The 17,278-nt window shown below is 50.9% G+C and overlaps 4 protein-coding genes across 4 annotated transcripts; 2 read left to right on the forward strand and 2 right to left on the reverse strand.

Moving 5' to 3' along the window:
- Window positions 1-1,607: 1,607 nt before the first annotated feature.
- Window positions 1,608-3,119, forward strand: A1O7_10173 (uncharacterized protein; the record flags this gene model as incomplete). Its single annotated transcript, XM_007764157.1, has 1 exon — window positions 1,608-3,119. The coding sequence occupies one exon, from the start codon at window positions 1,608-1,610 to the stop codon at window positions 3,117-3,119; it is 1,512 nt and encodes a 503-aa protein (XP_007762347.1).
- Window positions 3,120-3,637: 518 nt separating this feature from the next.
- On the forward strand, window positions 3,638-5,734 carry A1O7_10174 (uncharacterized protein; the record flags this gene model as incomplete). Its single annotated transcript, XM_007764158.1, has 1 exon — window positions 3,638-5,734. One exon carries the CDS (start codon window positions 3,638-3,640, stop codon window positions 5,732-5,734), a length of 2,097 nt encoding a protein of 698 aa, XP_007762348.1.
- A 932-nt stretch (window positions 5,735-6,666) lies between these two features.
- A1O7_10175 (uncharacterized protein) lies at window positions 6,667-6,999 on the reverse strand (the record flags this gene model as incomplete). The annotated part of the gene is made up of 1 exon (XM_007764159.1): window positions 6,667-6,999. A coding segment is annotated over one exon (333 nt), but the record flags the coding sequence as incomplete, so codon positions are not given.
- A 1,271-nt stretch (window positions 7,000-8,270) lies between these two features.
- On the reverse strand, window positions 8,271-10,277 carry A1O7_10176 (ABC transporter ATP-binding protein ARB1; the record flags this gene model as incomplete). Its single annotated transcript, XM_007764160.1, has 3 exons — window positions 8,271-8,397; window positions 8,450-9,591; window positions 9,639-10,277. The coding sequence occupies 3 exons, from the start codon at window positions 10,275-10,277 to the stop codon at window positions 8,271-8,273; spliced, it is 1,908 nt and encodes a 635-aa protein (XP_007762350.1).
- Window positions 10,278-17,278: the final 7,001 nt, after the last annotated feature.

A 17,278-nucleotide genomic window follows, 5' to 3' on the forward strand; every position in this document is an offset into this window, starting at 1 on the left:
TATGCTAGTGCGGATACTTTCACCACCTGGCCCTCCACGTGTACTTGGTACTTGTGTACCCTGGTTCCCTGACCGCAACGTGCTGTACTGTGTATCATGCTTATCCCTTGGCTTCGGTTGTGTGCTCCGCGGAATGTTACTTCCCCGTCTCCTCCCACAGCACAAAACGCCGCCGTTGCCCTGAACAACTTGAAATGACTCAACGAGTTAGTCCTCGACGGCGTTTCGCATGAACCGGAGAAGACTTGGCCCAATATGGTGGCTTCTGTGTGTACGACATATAGTTTTCTCGAAGTACGGAGTACCTCTCACGTAATACTGTTTGTACCACAGTACACCAATATCTGAGCTTAAACTGCTCTTCATCCACTTCGCCACGGGCACTCGCTTGTGGTGCATATCTGAACTACCAAGTCAAGCAATGCACGTTCCGTTTGGCGACTTGAGATTTCGAGTACAACTGAACCAACACTGGACCATGTACACACGTGAATCGATCGAGCCCAGGGCACGCCGCTGGGGTTTTTCGAGCGTCCGCCACGCCGGAACGATGGGGAACGGCGGAACAGGGCGATGAAGTCTGGAGGGAGAATGTGATAGTCGGTGCTCCACTTCGGACGCTCATCGTACTGTGTAGAGAAATCTCGAGCGACGAGCATGAGAGGTGCAAAGTTGACCGGAATTTTACGTTGTTCGTAGCCAATCAATCCCCTATAACGCAAGACATTCCATTGACCTGGTATGTCACCGTTACGGCCCTCCTGCCCAGCAGCTCTTTTGTTCATCTGTCGCCGGCTTGCTTTCCCGCCTTATTTGCATTGGCGCACGTTCCCCGTTGCAGCTCAACACGTAAGGCGCGACTACCCTGCACGCTGCCTCTGAAAATCCGTACTCAGCCTCAAAACTGATAGGGCTCTTGTCTGTTTGGCTGAGCCCAGCGGCGCCACCCCTCAGTTCCTTTGGCGCACAGTGTGACAGATTGACAGGTCGCGGATATCCATAACCCACACTACCCCTGCTTTCAACGTGCCATCGCCGATCTAAGAGGAACTTGGAAGTCAACGACAAAGTCCCATGCCTAGCACCTGCATGATTCTTCCGACTGGTATCTCCCTCGGTTTGTGCTGCCATTCGTACCTTTCTCGAAATCTGTCGATCGCTGTTCCATGACACTCCTTCGCCAAATTGACGCTCATCCGCTTGCCACTACGAGGTACTGTCTCCAGCTACCCGTGACGCTCACGATCTTGCAGCAATCTTGCTGTTCCTGGTTAAGTGCTTGCGTGCATGTCCTCTGGGAGGTTTGTCAAGTTGCACGAGACCGATTGAGATACCACTCCGCTGCTCCTCGCCATCTTGCACAACCCGTGCCATCTTGCACAATATACAACATTCCGCTACTTCCCACGCTCCGATTATTGATGCGATAGGCCTTTGATTCGGTCATCCAGAGTCGCCCACTGCCGTTGTTCAGGTTGGGTCCACGGGCGACGTTGGCGTGCGACAATATGACGGCAACAAGTTCAATCTAACGCTTCGACACAACGAGATCTTTCGTTTTACATGCGATGAATAGTCCCAGCTCGTGGCCTACCTCCTCGTCCGTCATGGCCGAAAGAGTAGATCTCACACGCAAGCCACACCACGATATGGAGAGCTGCCAGGAAAAGCCGCGGCTTACCATTCGACAGCTTAGGGAAGCTGCTCAGAAGGAGACTCTGGCAAAAGAGTCAGCCAGAGCGGGCAAGAAATCACCAGAGAACCAACCCAAAGGAGCCGCTTCTGGCGTGGTACCACAGAAGAAGAAGGCGTCGATCTTTGGAGGGCTGTTTCAGGTTCGGGAGCCGACGTCGGTCGCCCTGAACCAAGTCGCCGCTCAGATGATTGCCCAGCATGGGTCAACGAGCGCCACTAAAGTTCCCAACGTGAGACTGGAGAAGATGCCAGACTATGTGCCGAAGGTAAACTCCAAGTGGGATGGTATACCGGAGAGCGTCAAGCAAAGAGAAAAGAAAGAGAAAGAAAGAGAGAAGCAGAACGCTAAGGCTGAGTCATTCTTCAGCGCAGACTCTAAGACTGGCGGTTATTCTGAAAGGCGACGCAGGAGTAGTCGGAACTCCAGCTCGACGACTGGTTCTTCCCTCGGGGCGTTTCCCAACTCCAGTGACTCGCAAAGCGGATCTTCTCGCACTCGACTCTATGCCCAATCAGTTAACTCGTCTGGCGACTTGGTATCACAACAGAGAGCAGATGCGTCAGTCTTTTCCCGTTCCCCTACATCCCAGCCAGCTGGTAAGAGCATTCCCGAAGAGTCGTTCCAGACGGGACTCTCGCAGAGCTCAGGCGTAGGGCAGCACTTTGGACCTCGCAACGATGTCGGGCTGGATACTCCGAAGCCACCCGCAGCGAATCAATTGCAGAGTGTTCGGCCGAGGTCGACAAAGTCATGGGGTAGTGACACGAGCGGGCCACCGAGGCCGTCAATTCTGAATAAAACTCTCGAAGATCAACGATATTCTAAGGATAGGACGCTCGCTTGGGAGTCAATTGACTGGGCAAAAGCTGCAAGATCCTACGCTGCCCCTCCTAGCCAATCTATTTCACAGCAGCCAGCATCGCTGGCAAGTTCTCAAGGTCGATATTTGGTCACCACTTCGCGACACCAGGCACGTGGAGTGGGGACAGGTACGAACGAGCTCAGCCTTCATGCGATGTTATCAGAGGGTCCTGACGAGGCCGGGTTGTCGGTTGCAAGGAAGAAGGATTCGCAGACGCGAATCACTGATTCCGATGCCTTCTTAGCCGGAGAAGCCCGGGAGCTGTTTTTGGTGGAAGAAAGCAGTGGCTATCACAAGACTGGTACGTTCCCAGCGGATCGAGCTTGCACCCCGGGGGCGGTGGACGGTGGACGAAATCGAATACAGCAAGATTTGCAGCAACGCCCCGACAGTTCTCGGGAACGACTTGGGCTGCGAGCAAGCATGCTTTTCGCAGACGAGGTTACGCCTTGGGAGATGAAAGAGCCGGCAAAACTACCATCACCCAGTCTGAAGCCCGAACAACGAGGACCGAACACATCCCAAAGATTTCAAAAGTCTTTCGGCAAGCTCGGCAAGTAGTTTGGGAGTCAAGGGATCGCATTGTATGGGCCTGAGCTGGCGAATCTCGTCAATCGATCTGACGCTACAACACTTTTATGATTTCGGTCTGTTGAATGACGCAGATATTGGGCCCAGCGGTGTACTTTCGCTTTTGGGATGGACATGATTGATGATGGCTTTGACGAATATTGTACGAAATACCCCTTCTAGCAGGCACAGAATAGTTGCGTCATATCGCGGATACCACTTTCATAATCTTAACAAAAAGATCGTTCTATTTTTCAGAAAACGATAGGCTCAGCAGTCTTCATCCACCCTGTACTCTTGATGTAGGTACCGTAGATTCACCACGTGCTCCCAGAGAGCTCGAAACTTCAGTCAGGTCATCGATCGCCCCGGCGTCCGCCGTTGGAGTTGATTTCTCCGCACCAGCCGAATTTCAAAAAAGTTCAATGCGAGCAGGAATGACTGGCATTTTGACCTTGGTTTCTTCGCGTACGTCGTTTCTGCATTGAGCTGGACCTTGACCCTGAATGATGAAGCGCAAAGCGCTGTCAAGCGATGACGCTCTTTCGAAGAAGCGGATCATCTCCGATAGTCATGGCAGCATTCAGTCTGCCTTTCGGCCGGACCTTTTCGATGAAGAGACAAGAGAAAGCTTCCGCAAGGGCTACCAACAGGCCAAACCCTATCCCCACGCTGTTGTGCGTTCGCTGATCGAGGACTCCCTTCTGCGATCCGTTCGCCAGGAGATTACCACCCATATCCACTTCACCTTGAAAGAGACCGACATCTATCGTATCCACCAATCCGGTGACCTCGCGAACCTTTCGCACCTGGATGCCGAATCTCTGAAACACCTCCCGAGCCTAGTCCGTCTGCGAGATGCTCTCTACAGCGCTGAATTTCGAGAATGGGTGGCGGCAGTCACGGGCGCTGGCAAAGTGTCTGGGAAGAAGACGGATATGGCTGTAAATGTCTACACTCCAGGCAGCTATCTGTTATGCCACGATGATGTGATTGGAAGTCGAAGAGTCAGCTACATTCTCTACTTGACAGATCCCGAGCATCCGTGGCAGCCTGCATGGGGCGGAGGCCTGCGACTGTATCCTACAGACACCAAGAAGAACAGGCAGGGTGAAGACATCCAAGTGCCACGCGCCGACTACAGTCTTAATATCCCACCCTCGTTTGGTCAACTGAGCTTCTTTGCTGTTCGACCTGGAGAGAGCTATCATGACGTCGAAGAGGTCTACCACGGTCCCAATCTCGAAGCTGACGGAGGACGAATACGCATGGCCATCAGCGGCTGGTTTCACATCCCGCAGGAGGGTGAGGACGGTTTCGAAGAAGGTATGGAACAAACGCAGGCTCAAAAATCCAGTCTTGCGCAGCTCAAGAGTGCGTCGAGCGAGTTCGATGAGCCACAGCTTGTTTTCCGTCACTTCGACGAGCCGAGGATGGTCATGGACAGTCAGGCGGCCAGGAGAGAAATGGATCCTGGTGACGATCTGGATACGGACGACACTATCCTGAGCGAGCAAGACCTGACCTTCCTGTTGCACTACATGACGCCGCATTATTTGACTCCGGACATGATCGAGGCATTCTCATCCTCATTCGCCGATATGTCATTACTGCAACTTGAACACTTCTTCAACCCAACATTTGCTGCTAAACTCAAGGAATACATCTCCAAAGTTGAGAATGACGAAGATGACGTACTTGCGTCATCAGCCCATGCCTACCATCCCTCTACCTGGAAGGTTGCTCGCCCACCTCACAAGCACCGGTATGCGTACCTCCAGACCGACGAAGCCTTGCATCGTGATCAATGTCCGATCTCTCGCATCTTGGCCGACTTGATTCACTCACATGCGTTCAAGAAATGGCTGGCCCTTGTCACGGGTCTGAAGACAAAGAGCCTTATTCGGCAAAGTGCCATAGCTCGAAGATTCCGCCGAGGGAAGGACTATGCACTGGCACATCCGTACCAAGGGGACGCACCGAAATTGGAATTCACGATCTCCCTCACACCCACTGAAGGATGGGAACGCGAAGACAATGCCGGTGAAGAAGCGGATGCAAGCAAGCAAGAAGATGACAAGAAGGAATCAAACGGGCGTTCAGATCATACGAATGGCCACAGCGACAAAACCAAGGCCAAGGCAATGGAAGTGGACAGTATCCGAGACTCAAACTCAGCGGAAATAGAGTTTGGTGGCGAAGAAATATACATGGTTGGGGACGACGACGAAGATGAGCAGCTGGCTAGCACCAACTCCGAGGCCCTGCCGAGCGTTGGCAAGAAGCCCTCTCACGACCCGGCAGTCTACAAAGATGGAGACGACGAAGACGACGGCATCCTCTTTACGAACGCGGCAGGCTGGAACAGATTTGGCATTGTGCTCAGGGACAAAGGCACGCTGAGATTCGTGAAGTATGTCAGCCAGGCTGCGAAGGGCGATCGGTGGGACCTGAAAGGCGAGGTGGAAGTTGACTCAGCCGGTTGGGATGGGGCGGACGATGATGAGGGCGAAGGTGAAAGTGGTGAAGATGAAGACGAGATAAACCGAAGTGATCTGGATGACGACGAAGACGATGAAGGCGAAGACGACGACGGAGGAATGTGAGGTCATCCAGCCCTGAATCCAACCCATGCTATGGCCATCACATATCAGAACGAAAATCCGCTAGCACGCGGGGAGAGACAAGCATCAGTCCCTACCTAGGTACTGTTAACCGAAGGTGATCAATCACTGCGCGAACGTAACGCCGGTTCTTCTCTCTCTGGGCGACCCAAGCCTAGCATCGTGCTCATCACTCTGCCAGGATACAGTCCAGATGTGTGCAAGTGCGCCTTCTGAGCACAGGCGACTTGTGCCATCAACAATGCGCCCGCTGGTTGGTGAAACGAAACCAAAGCTTGAATTGGAGCCCCATTGTCGGACTGGGAAGCAGCCGCTGGGTCTCGATCTTGCGCAGTACATCAGTGAGCACGGGCTCGGAGTCCGTCACCTCGTGCAAATGGTTCATCATGGCATGTGAGGGGAGGAAGAAGCGCTCTGATGCTGGGTCTTCTCTTGCGGACAGCAAGACCTTGCCAACGTTTTGGGGCGAAGAGAGTACGCCCAAGCTAGGGTGTGAGGTATCAGGTTATCAAGGTTACTGATTATCGGAGGATGCCACTGGTGTTGAGTGTCTTGTTGGATCTGAAGTCGCGACAGGAGAGTATCCTGCTTCCAGTAACACACATGTGGGGACGCTTTTCGTCCAGCTCACCAGAGAATGCAAGCACGGCTGGTGGGAAAGGAACAGAGACGATGTCCAAGTCGTCTCTCACGAAGAACGAACTGGATAGTGGAAGGCCGACGCTCATTTGCAAGGTCTTGGAGAAGAACGAATGACAGCTGGCTCGAACGCATGCCACTGAAGGTCCCTGAAGTCAATCCATAAGTTTACCTTGGGACTCAACCAGAGCTTCAAATGGATACCATCTGGTTGAATCAACCAAAGGAGGACATCTGCTCGCACTGTCTTCTCGGTGACGACTTTACGCCTTGAAACTCTCTCCCCAAGCCTGCAAATTCTCAACCACAGGCACACCCTCGGGCGCCCTAACGATGACCCAAACGACCTCCTCGTCTCCATCATTCACTTCTTGATGTTCCCTATATGCTGGGATCAAAGCCCAATCTCCCGGCTTGAGATCCTGTCTAACATCACCAAATGGGCCCTCTTTGGTCCTGCCGGAGGAGGACACCAGTGAGCCACACCCGCTGACGGCGTAGACAATCGTGTCTTGAGTGCCATGGTGATGGACTGCCGACGCGGAATGAGGCTGGGCTCGCATGAGTGTACCACAAATGGATGGGGAGAGCGAGACGATGGCGGACTGTGAGGAGGGTTAGCGATTCCAAGCCACGCGGTGCGGAGATTAAGATGATCGCAACCGAGTAAAAATAGGAAATGGAAGCCTATGCATCCCATGCTCCGCTCATGCTACCCTGGCATCTGCAAGCAAGGATAACCATCGACGTAGACGGCTGATCTCACTGTGAGGCCCGTGGCCCTTCTATACCTGACCGGTCACGGTGCCACAATGACAAAGGCTGATCCAGAACCATTGGGGCCATAGTGCACGTCGAGCTCATGCTAGCGTCTTGTTCAATGCCAGCTCCAAGCATCTCGCAAACCATGTCGCAAGGGCATCCCCTCAGAGCAGACGCAAGTCAATCGTCACATCAACGAGGTGCGTACCTGTCGAATCATTCCTTCGGTCTGTCCGTGAGCTGTCTGGACCTCATCTGCTCTCGTCACATGCACGGGTCGAGGGTTCTGCTTGTCCTTCGTGGCTTGAGAGGTCATCTTGATCTGTGCTCAACCGGGGGCTCTGGTGGTCGATATCGAAGGAGGACTGCAATGCGCCAATGTATCAATCTTTGAGGCAAAAATGGCCCAGGCAAGAAAAGATCAGAACCTACTGACACGAGCTGATTGGGGGTGTTTCTTCGACGCGCGTTCGCGGGAAGTTATACCTCCCAGTGCGAGAGGGGAGGAGGGACATGCGGAGCTTATTGCCATCTTCCATAAGCCCCAAATCTCCACTTCACCCGAGCATCCCTTCGTGCATTGGGAAAGCAAACGTCGTCTCGGCCGTAGATACTCTATACGTGGAAGGTGAATAAATACTTTTCATTCTCACAGAAGTCTATGTTGCCCAAGCTAGAACACTGAAGCGGGTCTATTAATGATCGATGTAGAGAAAGCGATATGGCACCACCTCGCACTGGGGCCCCAGGCGGAGCATGAAAGGCGTCTCTAGAACCTCATTTGACACCATAAATGCCGAAACCAGTCTCGGCGCATTGCAATGCCTGCTAACAGCCGCTTAGAGCAAGGGCGATGTGGGCAATTTGAGATGTGGCTTGGTCTCCATCGTCCCAGCCCTTTCCCTGCCCATTAACAACCCTCCCCCTTCCCCGTCTATACCAAACGCCGTGATGCCGCAAGAACGCCCTTTCCCTTTGAGGACGGAAACGGATGTGTCAGTCATTAAACTTCATTCAATGCCGTGCCTCCTTCGCTGTAATATGCCAAAGGAATTGGACGGACAGCCATCGCCATGCATATGAAAGCACAAAGCAGGTCGACACGAGACCTGAGCGCTTAGACTTGACCCATGGAAACCATCTTCTTTCGCAGGTAGTTCTTGTACTCGCCGATGCTGCCATCCCATCGTCGAACTGTCCTGTTCTCGCATACCATGATATCCTTGGCAATCTTGTCGAGCAATCTGGAAAGTGTTAAGTCGGATGCTTCGAAACTGCAAGGACATGAAGACTTACCTGAAATCGTGAGAAACAACCACAACGCCGCCAGAGAACGCGTTGATCGCGTCAGCGAGAGAATCAATTGTGGGAATGTCGAGGCCGTTCGTAGGTTCGTCCAGGAGTAGCATGTTTGGACCTTCAATAGCCAGAAGTGCGAAGACAACGCGGGACCTCTGGCCTTCTGACAGTGTACCCATCAAAGCAGTTTGGGAATCGCCAGAAAGACCATAACGACCGAGCTGTTGGCGCCAGTATTGATAATCTTGTGAGGTTGAGGAGTACTTGTCACGGACGAAGTCCAATGCAGACTTGGTCAGGTCGAGTTGATCCGCCGAGTGCTGGGAGTAGAGTCCCAGCTTCAGATGGGTATGTCTGCTCACTGAGCCACCAGTGGGACTGAGTTTGCCGGTCATGATTCGCAATAGAGTCGACTTGCCAACACCATTGGGTCCGACGAGAGCCATTCTGCTGTCCATGTCCACACCGAGGTCCAGGTTCTCGTACAGATTATCCTCAGCTTTACCGGAATAACTGAAGGTAACATCGTCAAAGGACAGTACCGGAGGGGGTAACTTCTCCACGTCGGCGAACCTGAAGGTGAAGACGCGATCTTGCACAACCGGCTGAATGAAACCATCCGCTTCCATCTTGTCGAGAATCTTCTGTCTGGACTTGGCCTGTCGGACCAAATTGGCGTAGGTACCAGCAGAAGCGATGAACTTTTTGATGTGGGCGATTTCTTCCTGTTGCTTGAGGTACGCCTTTTGTTGATTTGTCTCTTGCTCCGATCGGGTCTTCATGTAGGAATCGTAGTTACCACCATAGTACATGAGCTTCTTCTGTCTCATATCAATCATGTTCGTGCAAACACCGTTCAAGAAGTCCATCGAGTGCGAAACCAGAATCAGTGTCTTGTCCCACTTCTTCAGATATTCTTCCAACCACACGCAGGCTTCGAGATCGAGATGGGCGGTCGGATCGTCCAACAGGAGCAGGGATGGCTTCACGAACAGTGCTCGGCCGAGCGCAACACGCATCTTCCAGCCACCGGACATGTCCTTTGTCTTCTTATGGATGGTCTTCTTGTTGAATCCAAGGCCAGTCAAGATGAGCGAGGCTCGGACTTCGAAGGTGCTGGGATCCATGGCTTCGGAACGCTGCAACTGTCAACGAACGAAAGGGGAAATGGGCGGGACGGTCTTACCTCGTAAATCTCCATGAGTGTAGGGCTTTCCGGGCCTTCTTTCTCCAAAATCTCCTCAGCCAGATCATCGAGTCTTTTGACTTCCTTCTCGGCTTCCTTGACGACCCATTCGAGAGCGCCCATATCAGTAGCAGGCGCACCCTCGTTTAGCAAGTAGATATCGACGTGTTCAGGAAAAGGGAACTCGCGCTTGTCAATGGCTTTGAGGAGGGTGGATTTGCCACAGCCGTTTTCGCCTAACAAACCATATCGCCGGCCAAAGTTGACTTCAATCGTGCAATCTTGAATGAGGACTTTGCCATGGAACACTAGAGAGGCGGACGTGATCTTGACATCGCGACTTGATTCTAGCGAGGCCAGCACACCGGTCGTGACTCGGTCCGAAAGACCGTGCTTGTCCATTTGCTCAGTCAACTTCTTGACCTTCTCCATCTTGTTTGCGTCTGTGGCAGGTGTATCCTCCTCGTCTTCATCCAGCATAGGGGGCCCATCGTCACCAGCAACTGAAGAGGCTTTTGAGCCATTTGTGGAGGGGTTCTTGGAGTTGGCTTTTGAGGATAATTTCGAAGCCGCGGTCTTCTTCTCCGGCTTTTCGGCTTTTTTAGCCAGACGGGCAGCCTTCGAGGCGGACACAGGCATCTCGAAAAGTGTAGGAGAATTGAGCTGGAAGCGGTCTGATGAGGAAGATGGTTTCGGCGGGGTTGAGAGTGTGTTGGATCCCAAGACGAAAGGAAGACTGCACCAGTCGAAAAACTGTACAGCACGGAGGGGAATGTAGGCTCCGGAAACTGTCGAGTGGAGGAATTAACGAAAAAGTCCACAGGAAAGAGAACGAGTAGATGCCTCGACGGAGGGGTTGTTGGCAAAAGGCTACCAGCGCAGTCTGGAAAATTTGGGCCGTTGAATTGCCCCGCCAATGGAATAACAGCACGACCGAATCAGACGTCATACCTGCCAAGGCAGAACCGGTGCCTTCACATTTCGCTTTCTAGCGGATCTCAAGACAGTCCACCCTCAAGGAGAACAAAAGTAGATGTAGACTTAGGAGCAGCTTCTCAGAGGGCAAGCCCTGCAGCATAAAACAAGGTCAATACGGTTGAAGACAGGCGATGGGGTCTAGCTCATGCCCAATGCTTCAGCGCAGGGTGTGCATCGTCAGCCTCAGACCGACAATTGGACTTCAACAGCGAGCATTGGGACTGCGACTGATCCCGTAGTCGTTAGGAAGCAGGGACGACTCGCTGTTCTCACTGCCTGGAATGGAGTATTGTAGATAAGAGAATGCTGGAGATTAAGGGCTGAGGAGCTCGCGAGAGATGCTACCGCCAGCACTACATTGTATGTGGGCTATCGCCGTAGAGGTAAAGAGGACCACATGAACGTGTGAGTTCTCAACATTGAGCTCCAGTCCCTCTTCAGGCTCCTTCAAGGGTAGGAAATTATCGTGGCTGCCCAAGATGCCGGCGCATGTTGGGAACACGTTGATAGCTTCTGATTATGCCAATGTCTGCGCGTTTCGGGGCTGCTTTGCCCAGGCCGAAATCTCCTCCCAGTCGCGCTAGAGATCCTTGAATGGGTCTGCCGCATCTCGTTGTATACCTGATCGGTGACAGAAGTTTGCGGCTTTGTCTCTCGGCATCACATCGCATGTAGATATAACCTTTCCCCCCCTTGAAACTTCATGGTGGTAACAAGGGCGAAGGGAGTCGAGCAAGCAGTCGGATGATTTCGGACGCCAGGATACCTGCTGGCAGCGGTAGCAACTGGTGTATACGATGCATGGACATGTTGTTCCGTTGGTCGGCATTTCAAGCACAAACCGAGTTACGCTGCTCGAACTTCAGATGTATATCTCGCAAGCGATTGCGGAAGAAGGTCCATAGGGTCGGTTCAGAGCCACAAGCACTAAAAGCATGATGTGATTGATTCTAGTGAGCTGGACGAAACGTGCATATAATAGCGCAAGGAGTTTGCCAATACCTACAAGTGGTCTTTCTTGCGCCGTAAAGAACACATTGATTGTGGTTCTCTGCTGACGGAGTGAACATGAACATTCTCAAGCGATATTTCCTGACTGCAACCGAACCCATCTCTTGTTCAAATTGTGTATTCAACCACACTACCGTAGGGCTGCTCCGCGGAGTCTTCCATGAGTCTGCTGCTCCCTGAAGAGGAACGTTGCAGTAATCAGACCTCTCCAAACGCAGGTCGATACGGTGTGGGCAGGCTAGTTGCTGGGGGAATGCTACGCGCATAGAAGGACTGGCCGACAAGTTCGAAACAAGGCGCAGAAGTTCAGAGATCCGAGAATAGGCGACCGGGACTGAGAAGAACATGAACAGGACAAGCTTGGTACACAGCTGTCATTGATCGCAAGCTCATTGCGGGGCCATCGAGCAAGGTACTTTTACTGTCCAGCATCGGTTCTGGTTCATTCCAGGGTTGTTGTTGCAAGTGATGAACACCTCGACATGACTCCTGGTTGAAAGCTCGACGTAGAGAATGGCGCTTTGAGGCACAGAAGTGGACGGAGAGGATGGGTGCGGCGGGCCCGTTCCCTCTAACCCAAAGTGCTGCTGGGCACCAGGCACCGCACTTCTCGTTCTCGGCTTTCGGAGCTTCTTTCATGTCACCACTGTCTCTCATCGACCTGCTTCTCCTGCGACTAGAACCAGGTACAGTATGCATGATTTGCGACCTGAGATGAGTTGTTGTGTTACGTCGGCCTCGTCGGCATGGATCTCCCACTTTGCCTTCCATTCGGTAAGTCAGGCGTGAGCGACCAATTCCTTGGACCTACGTATGTAACGGGCAACTGCATGGTAAACCCACGGTAGGTATCCAGGCCCTGGCAGCCAGTTACCTTTGTTAACTGTGGATCACTTTCGTGCAACAAAGTCTTTTTGCTATGGCAGTATCCATGGCCGCGTCGCTCCAGCAATGAAACCAAGCCGCAATGCTACACGAAGAGCTTCACTCTCGGACCAGGCAGCGCAATGTTCCAGACGAACAACGCAGGTTGCCAGCACGGGTACCGGGGACTGCCGCGAAATGGATTGACTAGACAGGCGAATTTTCTATGTTGCTGTGCACGCTTTGGGGATGACTAACGCCATTATGGCTTCCAGTGATGCCTTGACCTGGATTGGAAGAAGTTTCAACTACCATTGCCATCAGCTGTTGCACTGATGTCTTTCCTCTTTTCCGCAGTCCGCCCGCTCCCAACCCCGGTGTGCGCCCACGCTCATACTACGAACTTCGAAATTCCTCTCAATATGTCTCACGGACACCACATCGATCACCAGTCGCTATTCGACTCATGACAGAATCAGAACTCCGCAGAGACTCAACTCAGAGTCCATTGGAGAAGACATTGGACCTTCCACAACGCGGCCGATTGCAGGTGCAGTACCAGAGAGTGGTCTCGGAACCTTGCATCAATACCTGGTTCAGTGGACGATTGCTACGTCATCCGCTACAGCGATGTTGGCACAACTACAAGGATATCCAAGCCTGCTGATTTCATTGCTTCAGCACTGTCGAAGAATTCTCATCGAAAAAGTGCTACGCCTGTCAGTGAGAGATGGTTTCACTGAAGACAGAGGTGCACCAAAGCCGGTTTGCGAAATGAAAGGGGTTGAGAAATCGTTGCGAACTAGAACTTGAACCAGAACTTTCCAGTCGCACAACCCAACTGTTCCCTTTCCGACTCTAATCGAATGTAACGTTCTGACTGCAGTCTATTTTGAGGTTCTAGAGCGAAAGCAACTGCCCAGAAGCCTGCAGAACCGTATTGACCATTTTGCCCAGCTTCCAGCCTTCGTTGTCGCTGATGCCCCAGCTAGCTTCTATTCAGAAAGCTATGCGGTACCTGTCTTCATCTGAAAACAAAACACACGAATTTGGAGCTTGCAGGCCTTTTTTCAAGCAGTTCTAACGGTTGCAATCACTGACCCATGGTCCACTTCACAAGTTCACAGCCTGAGCCTTGGTTGGAGTTCCAAACTTCCCATGTCACAGCCAACACGACATGCAGTGCGGCGACCACGCGCAAGCACTTTTGTTGATGGTATCCCTACCCTTGGTGACTCAACCTGGCGCACGCGTTCTGGACCATAATCGACATCGACGACCCCTGTCCTTCAAGAATCTGTATACACGATATTGGTCCTATCTCCAATCGCTCATGCACCTGACGATCTCCAATCTTCCATCTTTGCCTCGACAGTACGGACGAGGCGGTCAAAATAACACAGATAACACGAATGCAGGAACCTTCCACCTTTTCTGGTCCGATCAGCAACTACATGCATCTTGTGTCCCCATCCTTCCTTGTCGTCAGGGCTTTTTGCTTGTACTGGCCTCCCCCTCGCATTGAAGTTGGGAACACATGTGTGGACCAGCCATGCGCATCTTCAACTTGGATATCAACTTGTCCGTAAGGTCTATAAAGACCGAGGATCTCCTCTGATCATCGGACCTCTCCAACAGCACCGACAGGATTCAGTCCGTCTTCCATTCGTTTGAGATCATTCAGACAGAAGTCTTCTCATATATCATGTATTCCAGCCTCGTCCGGTCGGCCATTTTGGCTAGCTCTGCTTTGAGGTCTGTCGCGGCGGCTTTTCCTCTATACGTTCACTGACAAGGTTCTGCAGCTTCCTTGCCGCTGCCAACCCAGTGGTCCGCCGGGATACATCGTCTGTCTGGAGCGACTGGGGATACGGAACTACTGCCGGAAGTACTCCAGTCAACGGCGTTACGGGCTGCTCGGCCGCCACGATTACTCTGACAATCACGGCTCCTGGTCAATCGTCCTGCCCTGTTGTGCCAGCTCCAACTACCATCACCCGATGCGACAATACCACGCCCGTGAATGGTAAGCTTTTCCTTGAACCTCGACTTGTCCTCAAACTCGCACCGCCACTCTACATCCCCGGAGTATCGAACAGAGGTTAACGAGTATCTCTAGGTGTTACTGGATGCCCGAGCGGCCAGCCCTCCACCGTGACAGTGACAAATGGTGGAAATGCTCCCCCAACCACCGTGACCGTATCCACTTGCGAGACTATCCCTGTCGGACCAGGTGGTGGCAGTTCTTGTCCGAATGGCCCGTCTACTATCACTGTCACGAACTCTGGGCCTTGCAGCCCGGTCACGGCCACTGTGACTCGAGACCAGAGCTACCCTTCACCTCCACCAGGTGTCACCGAGACAGAGACCAGGACTGTTACTGTCCCTTCCAGTTGTCCGAACACTTCGCCTGTTGGGCCATGCGCGTGAGTTACTTTGCAGACACATACCTCTCGAAAGACCTCTTGCTAATCGTGAGACAGAGCATCAACTGTCGTGAGCACTTCCATCGTCACCACGACTGTCGGTAGTCAGGCTTCAACAGTCACCAGAACTGTCACAGAAACATCGATACTCTCCGTGTCTGGCCAGACGAGCACTGTGACATCTACCGTTCCCGGACCCGGCGAGGTTAGGACAACTACTGTCTACTCTACACTTGCTGGGCCTCCGACCACGGTTGTGTCTACTGTAACCCGCACAACTACCGAAGCCGGCCCCGTTGCCACGACCACTGTCACGCAGCAAGGTCCATCGGTCACTCGGACAGTAACGGTCACGGACGGATCTCCCGCTCGGACAGTTACATCTGTTATAACCACTACTCAACCATGCTCCGGGCAAATCACAACCATTACCAGGAGCGCCACTACTGTTGTCAGCACAGCCACCGTCACTGGCCGATGCACAGATACTGGACCAGGGAACACTTCCGGCTGCTCAGGTGCAACAGCCGCAATCACGAGAACCGTCTCTGTAACCGCAACGAGTTGGTCCGACTGGACAAAACAGTGGTAATAACGATGATTAGACACCGCAAGTGGCGTAGAATCCACGTTGGACTGGACAAGAAAGACCTTGCTGCTCATGATATAATCCTACTACTGTCACTCCTTTATCAGGTAGCAGGAATAACTTAGAGTATATACATATTAAGAATTGCCTCCGCACACCGTGTATAAGGACACGTGAGCACACAGGTAACCCTCGGGGTTCTTAATTATCAGGGGTAAGTCAGATGTTACGAACCGACCTTCATGCGGCCTGTCGGGCCTGGCATAGAAGGGAAGGTCAAGCGAGGAAGTCAGCCTCGTTAGCAAGGCTAGCTTAGGTCACGTGATACCCTAAATAGGAAATAAGGTGTTACAGTGGTTGCATGTTGCGTATATAACGAGGGCAGTAGTGTAACGCCCAGACTTTCCTAGATAGGAAAGATTACCTGTGTATATAGTCATAGCTAGAGACACTTCTATAGGAGGTGTAGTCAACTTTAGTTAACATTACGCTTAAGGAGATATAGTATAAGTGCTGTATCACGTCTAATAATTTATTCGGTATTAACCTTTACTCTACCCCCGATAATTAAGAACCTTAAGGGTTACTCGAGTACTTATATATCTCTATATACACTGCGCGGAGGTAATTCTTAACACTTTAACTACCTCTTAACGGTATTATTAGATAATATCGAAACTCGTTTAATCCCTCTGTCAGGAATGGCGGTACTCGAGATGTAAAAAGGGGTGTATAAGCTAATATCTATCTAGCTATCGACGAAGACTCAAAGCATGCGGAACGAGGAGGGTTCGCATGCGAGGAGCAAGCTATATAGGCCTAGAGCGCTAAGCCCATCTAGGCGTTCCTGACACCCTCTCGCTAATAGAATCAGTCTAATCCTCGGCACTTAACTAACTCTAAGACCCTTATTATATAGTATTACTTAAGTAGTAAGAGGATAAAGCGATAAGGACTATTATAAGGTTAATATATACTATAAAGACCGTATTAAGTTAAGTATATTTATTACTTAACTTACGGCTTTCTTTAAGCTTTAATATATTAAGTACCCGACTTATAAGAATAAGGTTTTATATACTACTCTTAATATAAAGGGACTAATATTTTATTAGTTTAAACTTATTATAATAGATTACTTAACTTCGCTAGATAAATAGAAGAATAATAAGATTAAGGAGATCTTTAGAAGCTTCTTAACGTTCGTTACTAAGCTTAAATAGATCTTTAAAACTCCTAAAGAAGAATAAGTAATATCCTAAAGAATTTATTAAATTAAATAAATAAGATTTATAATATAGTACTTCGCCCTTTTTAAGCGGCTTTAAGTAAAATTAAATTAGGAAGTTAACGTATTTACGGCGGCGTTTTATAATAAATTAAAGAATAATATTAAGTATAAACTAGAAGTTAAATAACTAACTAATTATTACGAATTAGTCGATAAAGCTATCGAAATTAATAACTAGTTATTTAAATAAAGGTTAAATAAGTAAGGCTACTAAGGAAAAGCCGAGATAATTTAAGTAAAAGTAAGTATAAAAGATAATTTACTTATTAACCGTAAGGAGATTCTATAGACCTAAATATAATAATAAGTCGGACCTTATATTATAAAGAAGGACTTTAATATTTAAGAGGCTATAAAAGAAATAACGAGAAAGAGAGATATTGTTAGGAACAGCCTATAGCGATAGGCAGAGAGTAATAGTGGTGGGATTCAATGATATTAGGTGTCCCTAGACCTCTAGGTCAAACAGGACTCAAAGCAT

This window comes from Cladophialophora yegresii (assembly GCF_000585515.1).
Source record: "Cladophialophora yegresii CBS 114405 chromosome Unknown aczIN-supercont1.7, whole genome shotgun sequence".
In the NCBI taxonomy this organism is placed as follows: domain Eukaryota; kingdom Fungi; phylum Ascomycota; class Eurotiomycetes; order Chaetothyriales; family Herpotrichiellaceae; genus Cladophialophora; species Cladophialophora yegresii.